General features: G+C 41.8%; 1 protein-coding gene across 8 annotated transcripts in view; it reads left to right on the forward strand.

Moving 5' to 3' along the window:
* The window catches only part of ccdc88ab (coiled-coil domain containing 88Ab), a 79,917-nt gene extending 68,183 nt beyond the window's left edge, over window positions 1-11,734 (forward strand). For 4 of the 8 annotated variants that reach the window (XM_015944636.3, XM_054750227.2, XM_015944637.3 and 1 more), the window contains 6 exons: window positions 5,095-5,334; window positions 5,459-5,512; window positions 6,310-6,390; window positions 6,851-6,940; window positions 7,076-7,353; window positions 9,118-10,189. In XM_015944636.3, the coding sequence (XP_015800122.3) occupies window positions 5,095-5,334; window positions 5,459-5,512; window positions 6,310-6,390; window positions 6,851-6,940; window positions 7,076-7,353; window positions 9,118-9,975 (1,601 nt within the window). In that variant the 3' untranslated portion in view covers window positions 9,976-10,189. Of the gene's footprint in view, window positions 1-5,094; window positions 5,335-5,458; window positions 5,513-6,309; window positions 6,391-6,850; window positions 6,941-7,075; window positions 7,354-9,117; window positions 10,190-10,939; window positions 11,149-11,183; window positions 11,319-11,596 lie in introns of those variants that run through there. The other 4 variants (XR_001571746.3, XR_008565705.2, XM_015944640.3 and 1 more) reach the window with 4 other exon arrangements.
* The last annotated feature ends 3,777 nt before the right edge of the window (window positions 11,735-15,511 follow it).

Below are 15,511 nucleotides of genomic sequence, written 5' to 3' on the forward strand. Positions count from 1 at the left end.
GACATCAGTGATCTGTCCTCTACTCCTTCCTTTTAGTCCCCCTCGCCTCCATCACCTCTGCCGTGACCTTTGCCTCCACTTCCTCCTGTAGAATAAGTCTTCACCTGTCTAGTCTCACTCATCCACTGCAGATGTGTAAAGAAAACAAAAACGCAGCAAAAAAACAAAAAAACATCAAAAGACTAAAATCTACTCAGTCAGGATTTCCAGTTTCTTGTTGTGTCGTGAGTTGCTTTTCGTTTGATCACTACATGAGTCACTTATTGGGCGGCTTCGTGCGCTCAATGGTTTTGTGTTTCCTGAGTGAAAGGCTTGGCGTGTGTTTGTGTGTGAGGGGTGTCTGTTCAGGTGAGATGGCTTGAGAAACTGTGTGTTTGCCTTTCTTGTGCCTGTGATGTGTTTCACCTCCATCTTTGATTGCAGCATGAATCACCAACTGCTTGATCAGCACTCACCATGGAGGACTTGAAATGGAGCCTTTCTTCTCTGTCCATCTCTCTCTCTCTCCTGTGCTTTGTCAGCCGGCTGCAATTCAGATCTTACGCTGCTCACATGGACTCGCCTTGTCGGAATCAGTTGTGTGCTGCTGCTCCGGGCAGCTCTGCATGCCTTCGTGCATCCTTTCTGTTACGTGTGGCTAAAAATAAAGTGCATGAAATCTATTGGTGCCATGTATGGTCAAGTCAGGCTATTCTGCTGCTATCTTTGCAAATTTTGGGTGGTGTTGGCAATATGCCTGCATGTACCTCTAAAAACCACAAACAAATATTTTGTAAAATGTAAAATGATGTCACTGTTGAAAAATCACACATTTGTAGTTGTTAGAAGTCGATATTTATCATGGGCAGGAACTTTAAAAGTTTTTCTCGATTGATTGAACCATTTCCCCCCCAGGGTGATATAATTATACAGCGAATCACTGTAATGATTTTTTGTTTATTTAAAAATTAAAATAGATTATTTCTGTCTAGTTTAAAGAGATATCCCACACCACTTCTAAGTGAATTTAGTCTGTTGTCTTATTCCCCAGAATTAGATTAATGGGGAAAAGCGTTTTGTAACCAGCCCAGTCATTCTCTTAATCTGGCAGTATTCCATTAGTTTTAGTTTAGTATAAACAATGTACGTGATTGGTTACAGCTAGCATTTTAATCATTCAAATTCAAGAAGATGCCTACTTCCGTAAACACAAGTATGTGGCTACTACGAGTGCAGGTAATTTACTAGGCTTATACCCAATACAAATTTCTGAAGGAACAGTGTAAGTTGCACTAAAAATGGCAGAGTACACAACTGATGATGTAGGTTTGGAGCCACTTCGCCATGTCACTTTCAGCTATACGTTGTCATAATCTAGTCCAAAGTCTGAACTGGCTCCTCCTGTAAGACCTTTTTGTTACTTATTTATTTAATGTGCTGATTATTTTGGTCACTAAGAAAAAATAGGTTCATTATTGAGTAATTTACATGACTCTTTCACATCAAATGCTATTTGTTACCATTTACTTATATTGTTTATGCTAAGCTAAAGCTAAAGAAGAACTGCCAGATCTTAGAACTGGAATATTCCTTTAGGGATTTAAATATTAGCTTGGAAGTATACAAGCCCTAGGGAGATTAAGTCTCCTCCCTTTCCGGTCGGCTCATGAATCCCCGGAAAAACAAAAAAATGAATGCAAGCGAACGGGACTAAAAGTTATTTTCTAATCAATTCAAATAAAGTAATGATCTGTGTTTTGACCACATACTTTGAGATTCATCAGCTTGTAAAATTTTGTAATTAGCAAGACTACAAATCAGTCGCACGTTGCATATGCGACCTCCTCTCCCCTAGCTTAGCTGCTACTTACCAAATGACCAGATTTATGGTGGTTCTTTCCTCCTGAGGGAAGGATATGAAGTCTGCTAAACTTAAAGCCATTTCTCGTCTGCTTTTTTCTGTGTCTGGTTAAATGACGTGAATTTGGTGATGCTGTCCTGGACTTATTCACACAAAACCTAACATAATGTTTTCCCCCGTTTGAAAACAAGTGCGTTCTTGGCATCAAAATGCGTCTTTAAAATTCACAGACATCAAATGTGAAATCCATGCCACATTACAAGCTAGAAAATACCATTTTTTGACTCATTGACTTGGATTCTTTTTTTTTTTTTTCGTTTTTCCAGGGACCTGTGGTCCAGAAGTAGATGGGCGTGACTTAGGATCCCTATTTGGAGCCTATAGTTGTGCCTAATATTTTAATCTATTTTTATTTAAATGGTTCAGTTTCATGTCTGGGACTTGACTTTTAAACACTCCATGCTGTGGTACTGACTCCAGCTTGGCTCTGCACTTTGCTTTAGAAGTTTGTTTCTTGTTATCATATCCAAATAGTTGAATTTTTTTGTGTCATCTGACATTAAATCTTTACTCCAGGAGGCATTTGTCTTGTCCACATGGACATTTGCAGGTTTCAGTTGAGCTTGAGGGTGTCTCTTTAAGTGCATGAGCTTCTTTTGGTTTTAGCAGCCTCTTTAACCGCAGTGACATAAAGCTGACAGCTGCAGTCAATCTTAAAAGCTCACACGAAGTTAATAAGACTTAATTTTGCCAACGTAAGATATTCTAGAATAGTCATCACAATTTATTACAAAATGTGGGTACATTTCTGGTTGTGCCTGTGTAATCATCTCATCTCAGAAGACAAAAAAAAAAGCTGCTCTCAGTTTAAACATGTTAACTAAAGTCTTACTTTTACCATTTTACTGGAAATAAAAGAATGGTCCAAACCAGTCATTTAGGGATGCAACGATACCACTTTTTTCCAAACCGATACTTGGATCCAGGGGCGCAGATAGGATTTTCAAACTGGGGGGGGGGGCAAAGTTCCAATGTACCCTCCCCCAAACACATGCACACACACACGCACGCGCGCGCACACACACACGCACGTACACATACACAAACTATTGCAAGCGCCTTAACTAGAGCTCAGTCAGTTTGTGTAATTTCATCCAATGGTTTACGTAAAAACGAACACTTTTATATACGTGTTTGAAGCCATCATGCAGTGGAACGCTGGCAACAAAGCTCTGCCTGATCAACACTATAAATGATAAATGATCCGCACTCGTATAGCGCCTCTCAGAGTAAGGACTCCAAAGCGCTTTACACTACAGTGTATCATTCATCCATTCACACACACTCACACACTGATGGGGATGAGCTACGATGTAGCCACAGCTGCTCTGGGGCACACTGACAGAGGCACCCCACTATTTAATTCAGTCATTTGTTATTCTCCCAATCAATTACTAACAAAACCTCATGCTTTATGCAACACATTAAATGATTTTCAGCGTACCAATCTTTACAGAAAACATAAAAGCCCTAAAAACTGCACATTAAACATATTCAAATAAACAATATTCACTTATCACTTAGAGCAGTGGTTCCCATCAGCCTGACCAACAGATGTTCCTTTGTATGTTTACGTTATTTAGAAATTTTCATTATATTTGGAAAGTTTTAATTTATGTATAAATATATAAATCTTTTAAAATGTCATATTTAACATTTTTTATGATTATGTGGCACACTTGACTTCCATACCTAACGCATCGGCATCTGCCTCTTTTTTTACGGCTTTTTTTTTACATTGTCGCTACATCTATCACGTTTGCGGTGTTTTACCATCATTTCTACATCCATCACGTCCCAGAGAAGGTTAAACCAACATCAAACTCAACGTTTGGAGCTTGTAAACTCCACACACCTCTCGTGCAGCACCAGCTGTCTGATGCTGCAGCAGCGTCAATCTTCCTGGCTGGATGAGTGAATTTCTTCATCAGTCAATATTCTGCTTCATAATCAGAGTCAGTCATTACCAGACAAAGTGAACAGTCAACAAAGACCAGACCTGCCGGCAATTATACGTTTTATCTAATATTTGCGCTCTTCATGTTGCGCGCATCTCCTCCTCTCCCCGACTGGGAGCCTCATAGCGGGAGGCATTTTTTAAACTCTAAAAACTCCCAAACTTTGCTCAGCCTGAAGGTTCCACATCTCCACTATCTTCTGGTGTAAAGTAGTAACTTCATGAGGGATCATATTTGCAGATGAGACTCGTTAAAGTCAGCAATGAGGCTTTGGCACTTATAACGAGTAAGTCCCAACACTGACAACAACGTACTGAAACTAGAACCAACATGCATAAACAGACAGATCGGCCCCGCCTACTTACACTGTTGGTCTTTTTTAAATACGCAGTAATCATTGCTTGCCTTTTTCACTTCATCCTGCATCCTAGCAGCAACCACTTTGGCGCCTCTGGAGTCGTGTTTGTTTACGTCTTGCTGCATTCAATGTAATTGAAAAAAGGAGCTTCAAGCGCTAAACATCCGATTTTGTTTTCTTCCTGGCCTTAGTGCGGGAGACGGATTGGGTCGATCTGAATCTGGGGGGGACAGATTCCCCCCGTCCCCCACCCTATCTGCGCGCCTGCTTGGATCTGAGTACTCGCCGATGCCGATTACCGATACAGATACTTCTAACACACTAAAAAATGCAATGAATTGGAATACAGGTTTTATTTTCTTCTGTTTTCAACAGGAAAAGACTGTGAGGTAGATAAAAAGTAATACAAGTGATCACAAAACTAAAATATTAGGTGAACAGAAATGACAAGTTACAGTGAAGTCACTTTCAAGCTACTGCATTGGTATCAGTTACTGGTATTTGTTAACTTTTACCGATACCAAGACTGGTATCAGTATCTGTATCGGTGCATCCCTACAGTCATTCTTATTACGAGTGTGTGGAATTCTTGACTGTGACTGTAGCCGGCAAAATGAAATGGTAACCTAGATGAGCGTTTTGAATTATTTTTTAAAAAGTAGTTGAAGTAAATTTTAGGTTATAGTAACAGACAGATAATGTGTTTAACATTCACAATTCATCCCACCAGGTTTTAACATTATTGCACTAGAGTAGATTCATTTCTAAGATTCCTACCCTTAAGGATCATTTAGAACCGAGTAGATGTGGTCGATGAGTAAAATCATGTAGTTCTAGAATAAGAAATAACACATCCTCATTTCCTTCCATCCAATCAGCCATGAATGACCTGCTGCAGACGATGGCGGTGGCGGGTGTTCCAGGGTCAGAGTGGACGGGTAGCACGGATGGTCTGGACGGACCTGAGGCTGGAGATGCTAGCGTGGTGGGCAGCAGCAGATATAGTAGTAATCGGCGCGTGAAGGAACTCGCCTTATCCACCGACGCCATCGACTGTGCCGTCCTGAGCCTCCCCAGCTCTGGGCAGAGCAGAACCAAGCACCGGCTTCAGATGAAAGGTAAGGAAACCGGGTTTGTATTTTTTCATGTGTTCATTTAAGTTCTGTTTATTTCATTATATTTACCTAAAAGTGCTGAAGAAAAACCACCTGGTGAGCATCACTGTCCCTGTAATCTCCACAGACAACACTTGCTGTGAGGATGTTGCAGGCTCCTCAGATGATCCCAAGAGTCAAGGTGAGATGATGAACCCCAATGGTGTGCCAGCTTAATAGAAAAGGAGCGGGTGTGTTTTCTTTGCATCAGCAGGATGAGACGGTGAAAAAAATCCTTCTCGCGTTCTTATTAAGACAAATGGACTCATTTAAAATCATTTTACTTGAGAGGAAAACACAACAGCTTCCTCTGAAAGAGACACTAATTCAAGCTTTGGGACTTTATCCAGGACACTTTATCTGCAGCCGAGCAGCAATTAATCAGGCCAGCTAGATGACCAAGTTGTTAGAAGGTGACCACATTTCTAACTCTTGCGGCTACATCCTGAAGAAATGTACATTTTTAGTTTAAGTGTTTGTGTCTGAATATCTGTACATAACACCCTGCCTACAGTGGGTAACCTGGCCTGCACAGGCCATTACCTCTTCATTAAACTGTTTCTGCACAGTACTGGTGCACCGCCCAGTCCAGACTCTCCTTAGCAAATGCGTTCCCAGATGCACTTACAAAATAAAATATGTTTCGCTGTAATGGTTGCAGGAAATGGGCATCCTGTCTCACTCACACTCCAGAAGCAACTTAAAAAATCGATTAGGGTGATGTCTGCGGTATCTCTGGCAACTTTTTACCACTTTTATGAAGTTTTGAGGCTACAGATCATCTAAAACTCAGTGTCGACTTTCTACAGTAGTAAGAATTGTGATGCGTGTGTGTGTGTGTGTGTGTGTGTGTGTGCGTGCGTGTGTGTGTGTGTGTGTGTGTGTGTGTGTGTGTGTGTGTGTGTGTGTGTGTGTGTGTGTGTGTGTGTGTGTTATCAGGGCTGCAGGGGTCTAGCAGAGCACTTGCTCTGTGTCCTGTTCAGATGAGAGCTATGTGCAGAGTCCCCTGTAGCATTTGTAGTAAGTCCCAGTTAATATGGAAGGCTTGTCTCTCTGGGCTTTAATAACACCTGAAATGCTGATCAGATCTTTTTGGTTTTACTTGGGTCCTGAGCACCAGTGGGGGGTGGTTTACTTTTTAGTCTTTGATTTGCTTCGTTTCACTAACGGACTCGCACACTCTTCACGGCCCATTTTTTTCCTCGAGTGGATGGGCCTTCTTATTTGGGTGTTCCTGGTCTTTCCATCAGAGTCTCTTTGTTTTCCTGGATGGACATATTGGTGCAGTAGCCTGGCACTCGTCCACCCTTCCTGTCCTTCAGCCTGGTGTGAGCCATCTGCTGCCCCAGTGGGTGACGCTCTGTCAGACTGCTAACATCCTTCTACGTGTTACTCCATATTTTAGTTGCTGTGGACACATGTAAGCCTGTATAAACCCTAACTGGATGTGTTTTCACCTTCCCCTTTGTCCTTTACCCAGCCTCCAGACCCTCCAGTCTCCATAGCAACAGGACCACCAGTAGCAATAGTAACAACAACTCCCATCTCGCTTCTCCTCTGGAGGGCAAAGGTACGCTTGGGGTCAACTTGTCCTTGTTTAAAGGTTGAAGGTTACTGTTTTCTCTCATATGTAGGGTACTAATAGCATGTTTTGGTCTTGAACTTTGATTAAAATTTTCAACGTCTGACTGTTGTCCTCCTACAGGCACACTGAACGGCAGGCTCAGCAGACCTCAGAGTGAGAGCAGTGGAGAGTTTAGCCTAAGTTTGGACCAGGAGGTGTGGTCCAGCAGCGGTAGCAGCCCTGTCCAGCTGCCCACGTCCTCCCGATCCTCCCACCAGAGCCCCCTCCAGCTGCGCAGGTCCCTCGAGCCATCCAGCGCCTCAGGCAGCTCAGGTCAGATGCAGCTCAGGAAGACAGGATCCCCTAGTGAGGTGCTTTCTCTGCAGCAGTTCCTGGATGAGGGTATTGATCCTGCTGAGGTGAGGCTTTGTGATGCGATTGTGTTGCCTTTTCTTCAGTTACAACATAGTGCAAGGAAAGGAAGCAAAAGTACAAACGAGAACCTGCTTTAAAGTGTGTGTGTACTTTAGGATTGGGATTTTATTATGATTAATTAATTTGCAAAATTAATGTACCCCCTTGAGCCAGAGCGTCCCCATATTGGGGGTCGGAAATGTTTAGCATCACATTTCATGCCATATATGTCAAAAAATATCTTAAAGCTGCAGCTCTAACAAAACTGCAGAACTTATGTTCGATTAAGCACACATTTACAATGTTCCATGTCCATTTACACGTCATATACTAATATTTACACAGCCCAACAAATCCCACAGTGGTTACCAAAGTAATCTAAATGATCTGGGGCCTCATTTATCAAGCTTGGTTACGCACAAAACGGGGTTGGAAAACTGTGTAAGCAACTTTCTATGCAAACTTTGGGATTTATGAAAGAAAACTTAGCGGAAAAATGCGCGTAACTTTAAGTTGACTAAGGACCTGGCTTACGCACATGTTGGACATTATCACTTGTACTGCTTCGTTTTCACATAGAGCAAGACCCCCCCACACGCACACGCACACACACACACACACACACACACACACACACACACACACAGCCTGAAGCTCAGAATGCAGAATATCAGCAGGGGGACAGATTGAGACAGAATGTCATGCATCTGTGACAGTATGTGTCTCCTGTCACTGTGACCAGATTGATCATGCGCCCTGTCTACTTGTACAGGGGAAATCTCTGTTTGGCTGACTGGTTAGCACACATGACTTTCACCTGAGAGTCTGGGGATCGAATCCCGGTTGGACCTTTTTTTTTTTACATCCGCCACAGATCTCTCTGAAGAATTCACAACATTGACGGCTTCAGCAACGTTGTGCCACTCTGTGGATTTTCTCTTATTTGTTTTGCAAAAGCACTTCCTTTCATTTCTCCACCTCACCCACAGGTACCTCAATTTCTGCTTCTGTGAAATTGCGCTTCCTTGATCTGCCTTGATCTACGGTCGCCATGTCATTGGCGGAGCGCTGCAACAGCCAGCTTATGTATATGCATGAGATCCACAAGGCACTTAGCTTTGACTATTTATGGCAGTAAGTGGGCGTGGTGAGGGCGGGATGTGACTAAAAAGCAGCTGAGAACCTTTCTAGATAGTTTCTGATTTATGAAGCAGAGATTGCGTGCAGCTGTGCGTACTCCATGTTTGATAGATCACAAACCTACTTGGCGTCAGTAAATTATTTTGCTGAGCTTAAGTACGGTTTTAGTAAGGATTCTACACAATGTTTGATAAATGAGACCCCAGGGGTCCCAAAGTTTGCATGCAAAGTTGCTTACGCAGTTTTCCAACCCTGTTTTGTGCGTAAGCAAGCTTCATAAATGAGGCCCTTGGTGGTTACAGAAACATTTTCAGTGTGGGTATATCATCTGTGCCTCACTAACATTATTTTTGATTAAAAAAATTGCTTGGACGCAAATTATTTTGAACGTTTAAAATGTGATTCATCAAGATTAATTAAGTACAGAGCCTCTTATTATTTAGATTGTAATTATGTGTGTGTGTGTGTGTGTGTGTGTGCGCATGCACACTTAAATGAAAAATGTCAATGCAAACTTAATTCTTTCCCTCTAAATCGACTTTTCATGCTCAGATGATCTGTTCTATATGTTTTCTGGTGTAAAAGCAGATTCTTTATTGTATTAAAAGTTTTTACTTTGTCCTCCTCAGTCTGGCAGTCAGGAGAACCTCACAGTGGACTCGCCTCGCCTCTCCACTTCCTCTGAGCACACGCAGAAAGAACGCCCCTCTAAGGGCCGTGGCATATTACGCTCGTCCAGCGGTAAAGCAACCATTGGCAGCATCGACCGGGCCCCGAGATCTCTGGGACAACCCGGCCGCCCGACCCTAAAAAAGGCTGAGAGTACCCGTGTGAAAGGCTCAGCCCCAGCGCGAACCAGCCTGTCCTCGCAGGCTAAAGCCATATCAGTCTCTGAGCGCCTGGACTCGACCTCCTCCACTCTGCCTCGGGCTAGCAGTGTCATCTCCACCGCTGAAGGAACAACATGGCGCACCAGCATCCATGACCTGCTGTCCAAAGACCACCGGCAGCCCGTATCGGTTGATGCGTCTCCTCACGTCCCTTCCCCCAAGGCTGAAGTCCGCTCACGCCCAACACCCAGTGAGTACCACCCCAACAGCACGCACCTAAAGGAAGCCCTCTGCACCACCTCCCCCATGCCCAAATCACTCAGCTTACCCTGTGGTAGCTTAGAGGATCCAGACCTCACCACCCTCGAGTCTTTCCTCGGCCCCTCCTTCACTGTAGAGTCGGTGTTCATGGACTCCATTTTTAGCGAGTCAGCAGAAAACCTCCCTTTCCTGTCCCTAAACCCCACCCTAGTCAGCAACATCAGTGGGCCTCCTTTCACAGATAAGCCCCTCCCTCCTCCTCACAGCCAGCCTAGTGACCTGTTAAGATCTGGCCTGAAAGAGCCGAATGATGGTGCCGATCCAAACAATGCGAATGTTTCGGACCTGAGCCCAGAGGAGAACCAGTCTCTGTGGTACGAGTACGGCTGTGTGTGAAGGATTCTGGGTCAGTGATCATGACACCAAAGGAAAAGAGGGGAGGGAGGGAGTGAAAGAATGGATGAAGAGCGACTCTTTCTCCTCTGCATGAATTTATCAGAACACTTATCTTTGTGTGGTGCATTTGGGTCATTTTCTGCCTTGTTTTGTTTTATTTTTTGAGTTGGGACGTTGAACGCTCTTCCATCTCTAAACCTTTGTGTTTCTCATCGAGCTGTTTTGGTGGCTGAAACTTAACTATCACCTGCTTTATTGGGTTAAACACCAAACTCTAACGTTTCAGTCTTAGTTATGACATTCATCACTGTTTAATCTTCAGGAAGATCCATGAAAGTCTCTCTGTGCCGTTACGAAATCAGCCAGATAAACCATCCACCTTCCACTTCCTGTGACGACATTTTGATGTTTGAGTGCTTTTCCCACTGTTTCACTAAAGTGCATGGCTTTGTTCTTAGTTCATTTTGATCAGTAAGATCAAAATCGTTTTCTTTTATTTTGTGTGCACATTTTAATGTTATGTATGTTTTGATTTAGTTTTTTCTACCTGTATACCAGCTGAAGTGTTTTCTGAGCGGGTGATGGGTGGTGGATTTGAATGGTGACAAAATAACGAAGCTTCTTCCTCTGAATGATCCCAAGACAAGTGAAGGTGTCGGGTTACAGTATTAACATGATTTTTGACGTTTGGACAAGTTTCAGATTTTGTCCATATTTAATTTGGTATTTAATGTTTTTTATGCACCACAGCTTGAGAATGGGTGAACATGTTATTCAGATTCATGGTGTTTAATACAACGACCTTAATTTAAAACCAGACGAGCACTAATTGCTGTGCCAGATCTAATAAAACCCTTTGCATTTAGAACTTATTTATTCCTGCTTTGTAGTTTTGAACCCATTTTAATGTATTTCTCTTAAGCCACAGTGCAGATGCAACATAAACGCTACCTTTATCCTACAGATGTGGAAGGCAGAAAGTCTAAAAGCAGGAGCGGGGAGCCGCAGCAAAGCTGCTAAACCCTAGCCCCTCCCACCGTCGTCTGGCTGCCGCCATGCTGCGGGCGCATGGTGAGTGAGCGCTGCCTGAGCGGGAGGAAAAGGGGGTTGGGTGGGGGGTGAGTCCTGTCGTTTCCATGGGAACCCTAAAGCGTGGTGTAACAGATGTCTTCCATCATGCTGTGCACTTGTACCCCCCTGCTTTTCAGCTGTTACCTGAAAGCTCCCCCCTCCTGCTCCTGGATCCTGATGAGACCTGGTCTGCATGGCATATGGTCCGTTTCACAACACCTCCCCCCTCTTCCCCCGAGAAGAGAAGCTTCTTGGCTGCAGTGGCACACAGTTTCTCTTCATCATGGTGCCCTGTGCTGGTTTTAACTGTAACTGCTGTGTGTTTCATAAACGTGATGCTTTGTCACTGCTGCATGTCTTTGGTGTAACGCTGAAATGCTTCCCCTCTCTATGCATGTAGATCCAAGCTTCCCCCTGTTGTTTTCCTCAGTTTTTTTTCTTCCTACAGCTTCTCTTTTTGTACTTTTGTAATACATTATCTCCTGTTTTTCTAACATCTGTCATCTTTCTTTTCCAATTCTTTGCACTTCTCTGCTGGCACGGGACTCAGAGAAAGGTGGCCTTGGAGCTGTGTGTCTGAAGTAGAGCTAATCTTCTGCAACCAGTGATTGTATATCAACTATCAACTATCAACTTCTTAATCGAGAAAAGTGGCTTCCTTTTCTATTCTTTTTCCTTGAATCAAGGATACGACAGTGAAACATGACAAAATGTTGACTTTTTTTTTCTCCCCGAAAGACTATTTTGGAAAATTGCACTGCCACTTATGTTTCAGCGTTGCAGATTTCTTAGACTTAAGTGGTGCTAATGTTCACACAACAGACAACCTTGAAATAGACATCTGCCCAGTGTCGTGGTTTTGGGCAGAATGCACAAAGACAACATGAAGCATGTCGGCACAAAACCATTCTAACCACTGTTTCAGAGTGAAGAATCAATCTGCATGGAGCAATCAGTAGCCTCACCCCCTTTAGCCAATCTAAGAGGATGTTGTTCAGACGAGAACTTTAGAAGCCAGGAGGCTTGATGCACTTGGACGTAAGCCATGCCAGCTCAGCGACTGGCTCCTGCCAATCTGGAGTGAAGTTTGTTTGATCTGAGCGAGATTGATCACGGCAACGTTTCGGGTCACCTATGAAACTTGACTGAAATCCTGCTTCATCATAGATAAACTCATTCATCATTTCAGTCCTGCTCTGATGTAGAAAGGAACAAGAAATGAAGCGTATTTTTTTTTATTCTTGAGAAGGGACATGAGTGGCTGTGTCTGACTGGAGTACAGGTGATGGGTGACTTGCCCACTCCTTTAGGCAAATTTCTGTTGTTGTGTTGAACATGATGGTGAAAATGAGATCCGGTGTGTTATTATTTTTTTCCCCTTTCCACTTTTATATGAGTCCATTTGATTCAATTAAAATTCATCAAGATGACCGCATCTGCTTTTTTCTTTAATTTTCATATATTTTGTTAAACTCACATAAAACCGTTTTACAATTTCTGTGATCTACTTTGAAGAGGACATATGCAAACTCACCTTTTGCACTTCCGTGTGAGTCTCTACTGCCTCCAAACACAACCCAAATGAGTAAAATCAGTCCACCCATTTTCCGTCAGTGTTGGGTTTTATGAACTGTGTAAAATTTGACATTTCTAAAAGTCCCCAATTGTGACATCACAAATGGGAAAATTAAAATAAAATCACCTTGCTTGTGAGACAGATTCCTTTGAAGAAGCAGCGGCTCTACTCCAAACCCCTCCTGGATAGTAGAGCTTCTCAGCTTATAGCAGCATGAGAATGGAATGAGCAGGCGCTGCCAGCTCCAGGTTTTTTTCTTAGTGACAGAGCCCTTAAACCACTCATTCTGGAAAGTGCAGAAACTGTTAATAAAACTGCTTAAATTGCTTTATGTGAGAGGGATTTGGTCCAAAGAACTTCATGAACATATTTGGTATCGACCCTAAAGCTATTAATGTGCCACTTATAAATAATCATACTGTTAAACATGTCTCAAAAAAGTCAGTTGTGTTGAGGCAAAGAAATGATTCAAGGTGTCTGAGGAATGCTCAACTAAAGTTATGGGAAAGAAAATCGCCAGGAGTGGAAAAACGGTGGGTTTAAAAAAAACTGCTACGTTCTTAAATGAAATGTTTGGAATGCTTCATTTGTGTAGGAACTAACTGTGGAGAAGTGCATGTCTAATATCACTTTGAAGATGCAAATTTAATCATTTAAACTAAAATACTAAATATGCTTGATGCTTAAATAAAAATAATGCTTACAAAATATCTTATAATAAAATACTTGGAAAAAATAATCTAATTTAAAAAACTGAAAAGGTACTTTAAGATACTTTAGCCAGTGGCAGTTTTACCATTAGGCATAGGTTGGCAGCTACTAGTCATTCCACTCCAATCCAGTTGGTGGCAGTAATGCACCAAATTGTTTGCCAAGTGCCATAAGACCACAAATGAGAAGAGAAAGCAGAAAAAGGAGAGGTGGAAACGTTTGTAACAAACTTGAAGCGGTAGTCAAAACATTAAGCATGAAATGGAGTTATCCTAGTGGCTCCAATAAGATAAACAGCTTGCTTTGAAAAAGCTTATCTTCACTTCCGAGGTGATGTCGTTTTTCAATGTCAACATCAAAAGGAAGCAGAAAGGAAAGATTATGAAAAATGTTTAAAGGGAGGAAAACAGACCAAAATGGAAAATAGAAGAAAAAAATGAAAGGAGCACTGACAGGAAGAAAAAAGCTGAGCAAATATTGAAGGCACTCAAAGGGAGAGAAAGGCAAGAAAAAAAGACAATAAAAAGAAAATAACTCGTGTCAGAAGAGGCGAGATTTTAGCAAATCCAGTTAAAGATAAGATTGTCGAAAATTTTGTGAAAAGGGGCCCCATGTCTGTGTTCGCCTTGGGCCCCCAAATGGCTAAATCCGCCACTGCTTTTAGCTTATAGTAATAAAACATTCCAAATGGGTGTTTCTCCTCACCTTTATGCTAAAGTTTTACCCTTTTGCCTTTGAGAACTTTTATTTTTTGAAATACTTTTTGGTTTCAATATTTACTTTTTTATTTCCATCGACCCCTCCCCACACACGCTTAATTTTTAGGTTTTTGAGTTCATGCTTTGATATGATGGCGATTGAAATGTGCTTCCAGTGGTTAACCCTGACAAAGTGTTGATCATGAACATGGAGTTTGTTTTTGGAAACCAGATTATTTTAGTCCTCCAATGCTGGCTAACCAACCTAAAACAAGTTTTGAAAATGAATAAATTAGAACTGGGAGAACTTGTCATTTCTATTCCGTCTTCCACTTTTATGGGAAGTGGGTGTTGATGCAGAAAAGTTAGGAACCAAAATAACTTGTTAGTGCCACCTGGAGGTGCGTACATCAATACTGCAGTCCCATTCAGATTTAGATGCTCCGCAACCAGATTTTTAGTAGGAAGCACATCGTTTTATTTATTTATTTTTTTACCCATATATCTCCTTTTTAAGTGTTAAATGCTCTTTTTTTTTAGCCATGATGATTCCCGAGTTGAGTTTTGAAGACTCTGGTTCAGATGGTTCATAGTTATGACTTAAGCAATAAGTTTTACATTAAGTTCCTTTTAAAATTAGATTACTTATTTTAGTCTTATAAGTGATAATCAAAAAATGAGAATATGGTGCAAAGGTCCTTTTTGTTTCAGTAATTCTACTTAGACTGAGACACCATCTAAAGGCTCAGGAACCTTTTGCAGGTGGTCTGGATTCATTAGCTGATTGGAGTGTGACACCCTAGAATATTGAACCGTGTCACGATTTTTTAAATGAGGTTTTGAATTTTCATAAGCCGTAAGCCACAATCACCAAAATAACAAAGGCTTGAAATATCTGGCTTTGCATGTAACAAGTCTATCTCAGTTTTGCATTTAACATCGAATTACTGAAATAAATTACACTTTTGCACCATATCCCAGTTTTTCGAGTTTCACCTGTATTCTTCTGCAGGATCACCACCGATGTCATGAGCATTTAAAAAACTCTGCAGTTAAACACTTCAAACTCTGAAACATGCAAACCAAAAAAGTGTGGTTGTCCATTCATACCAAAGCTTTCTCTTTGAGTCGAGCCATAAGAAACACCAAACGGGTTTCAATATAGAATTTTATTAATTGTATGGTCATGCAAAAATGATCCAGCATCCAACTGACTTTAAACACGAAGCCCCTTATGGTCATGTTACATTTTATTACGCTCACTTTCAAAAGGGCACAGTCAAGCTAAGGCTTTTTCTAGTCTTCAATGCATTTTAATGTGACATAACACCACTTTTATTTTGAAATTTAAACAACCATGTTATAACCTCGAGGATGCAACTAACAAACTTCTATTTCTTTATCAAGTCAACAGTGAAAAATGACCAGAAAGTACACATGCATAATTCTCCCATCTGTAAAACTGCATATATAGTGTTGC

This window comes from Nothobranchius furzeri, chromosome 12 (genome assembly GCF_043380555.1).
Source record: "Nothobranchius furzeri strain GRZ-AD chromosome 12, NfurGRZ-RIMD1, whole genome shotgun sequence".
In the NCBI taxonomy this organism is placed as follows: Eukaryota; Metazoa; Chordata; class Actinopteri; order Cyprinodontiformes; family Nothobranchiidae; genus Nothobranchius; species Nothobranchius furzeri.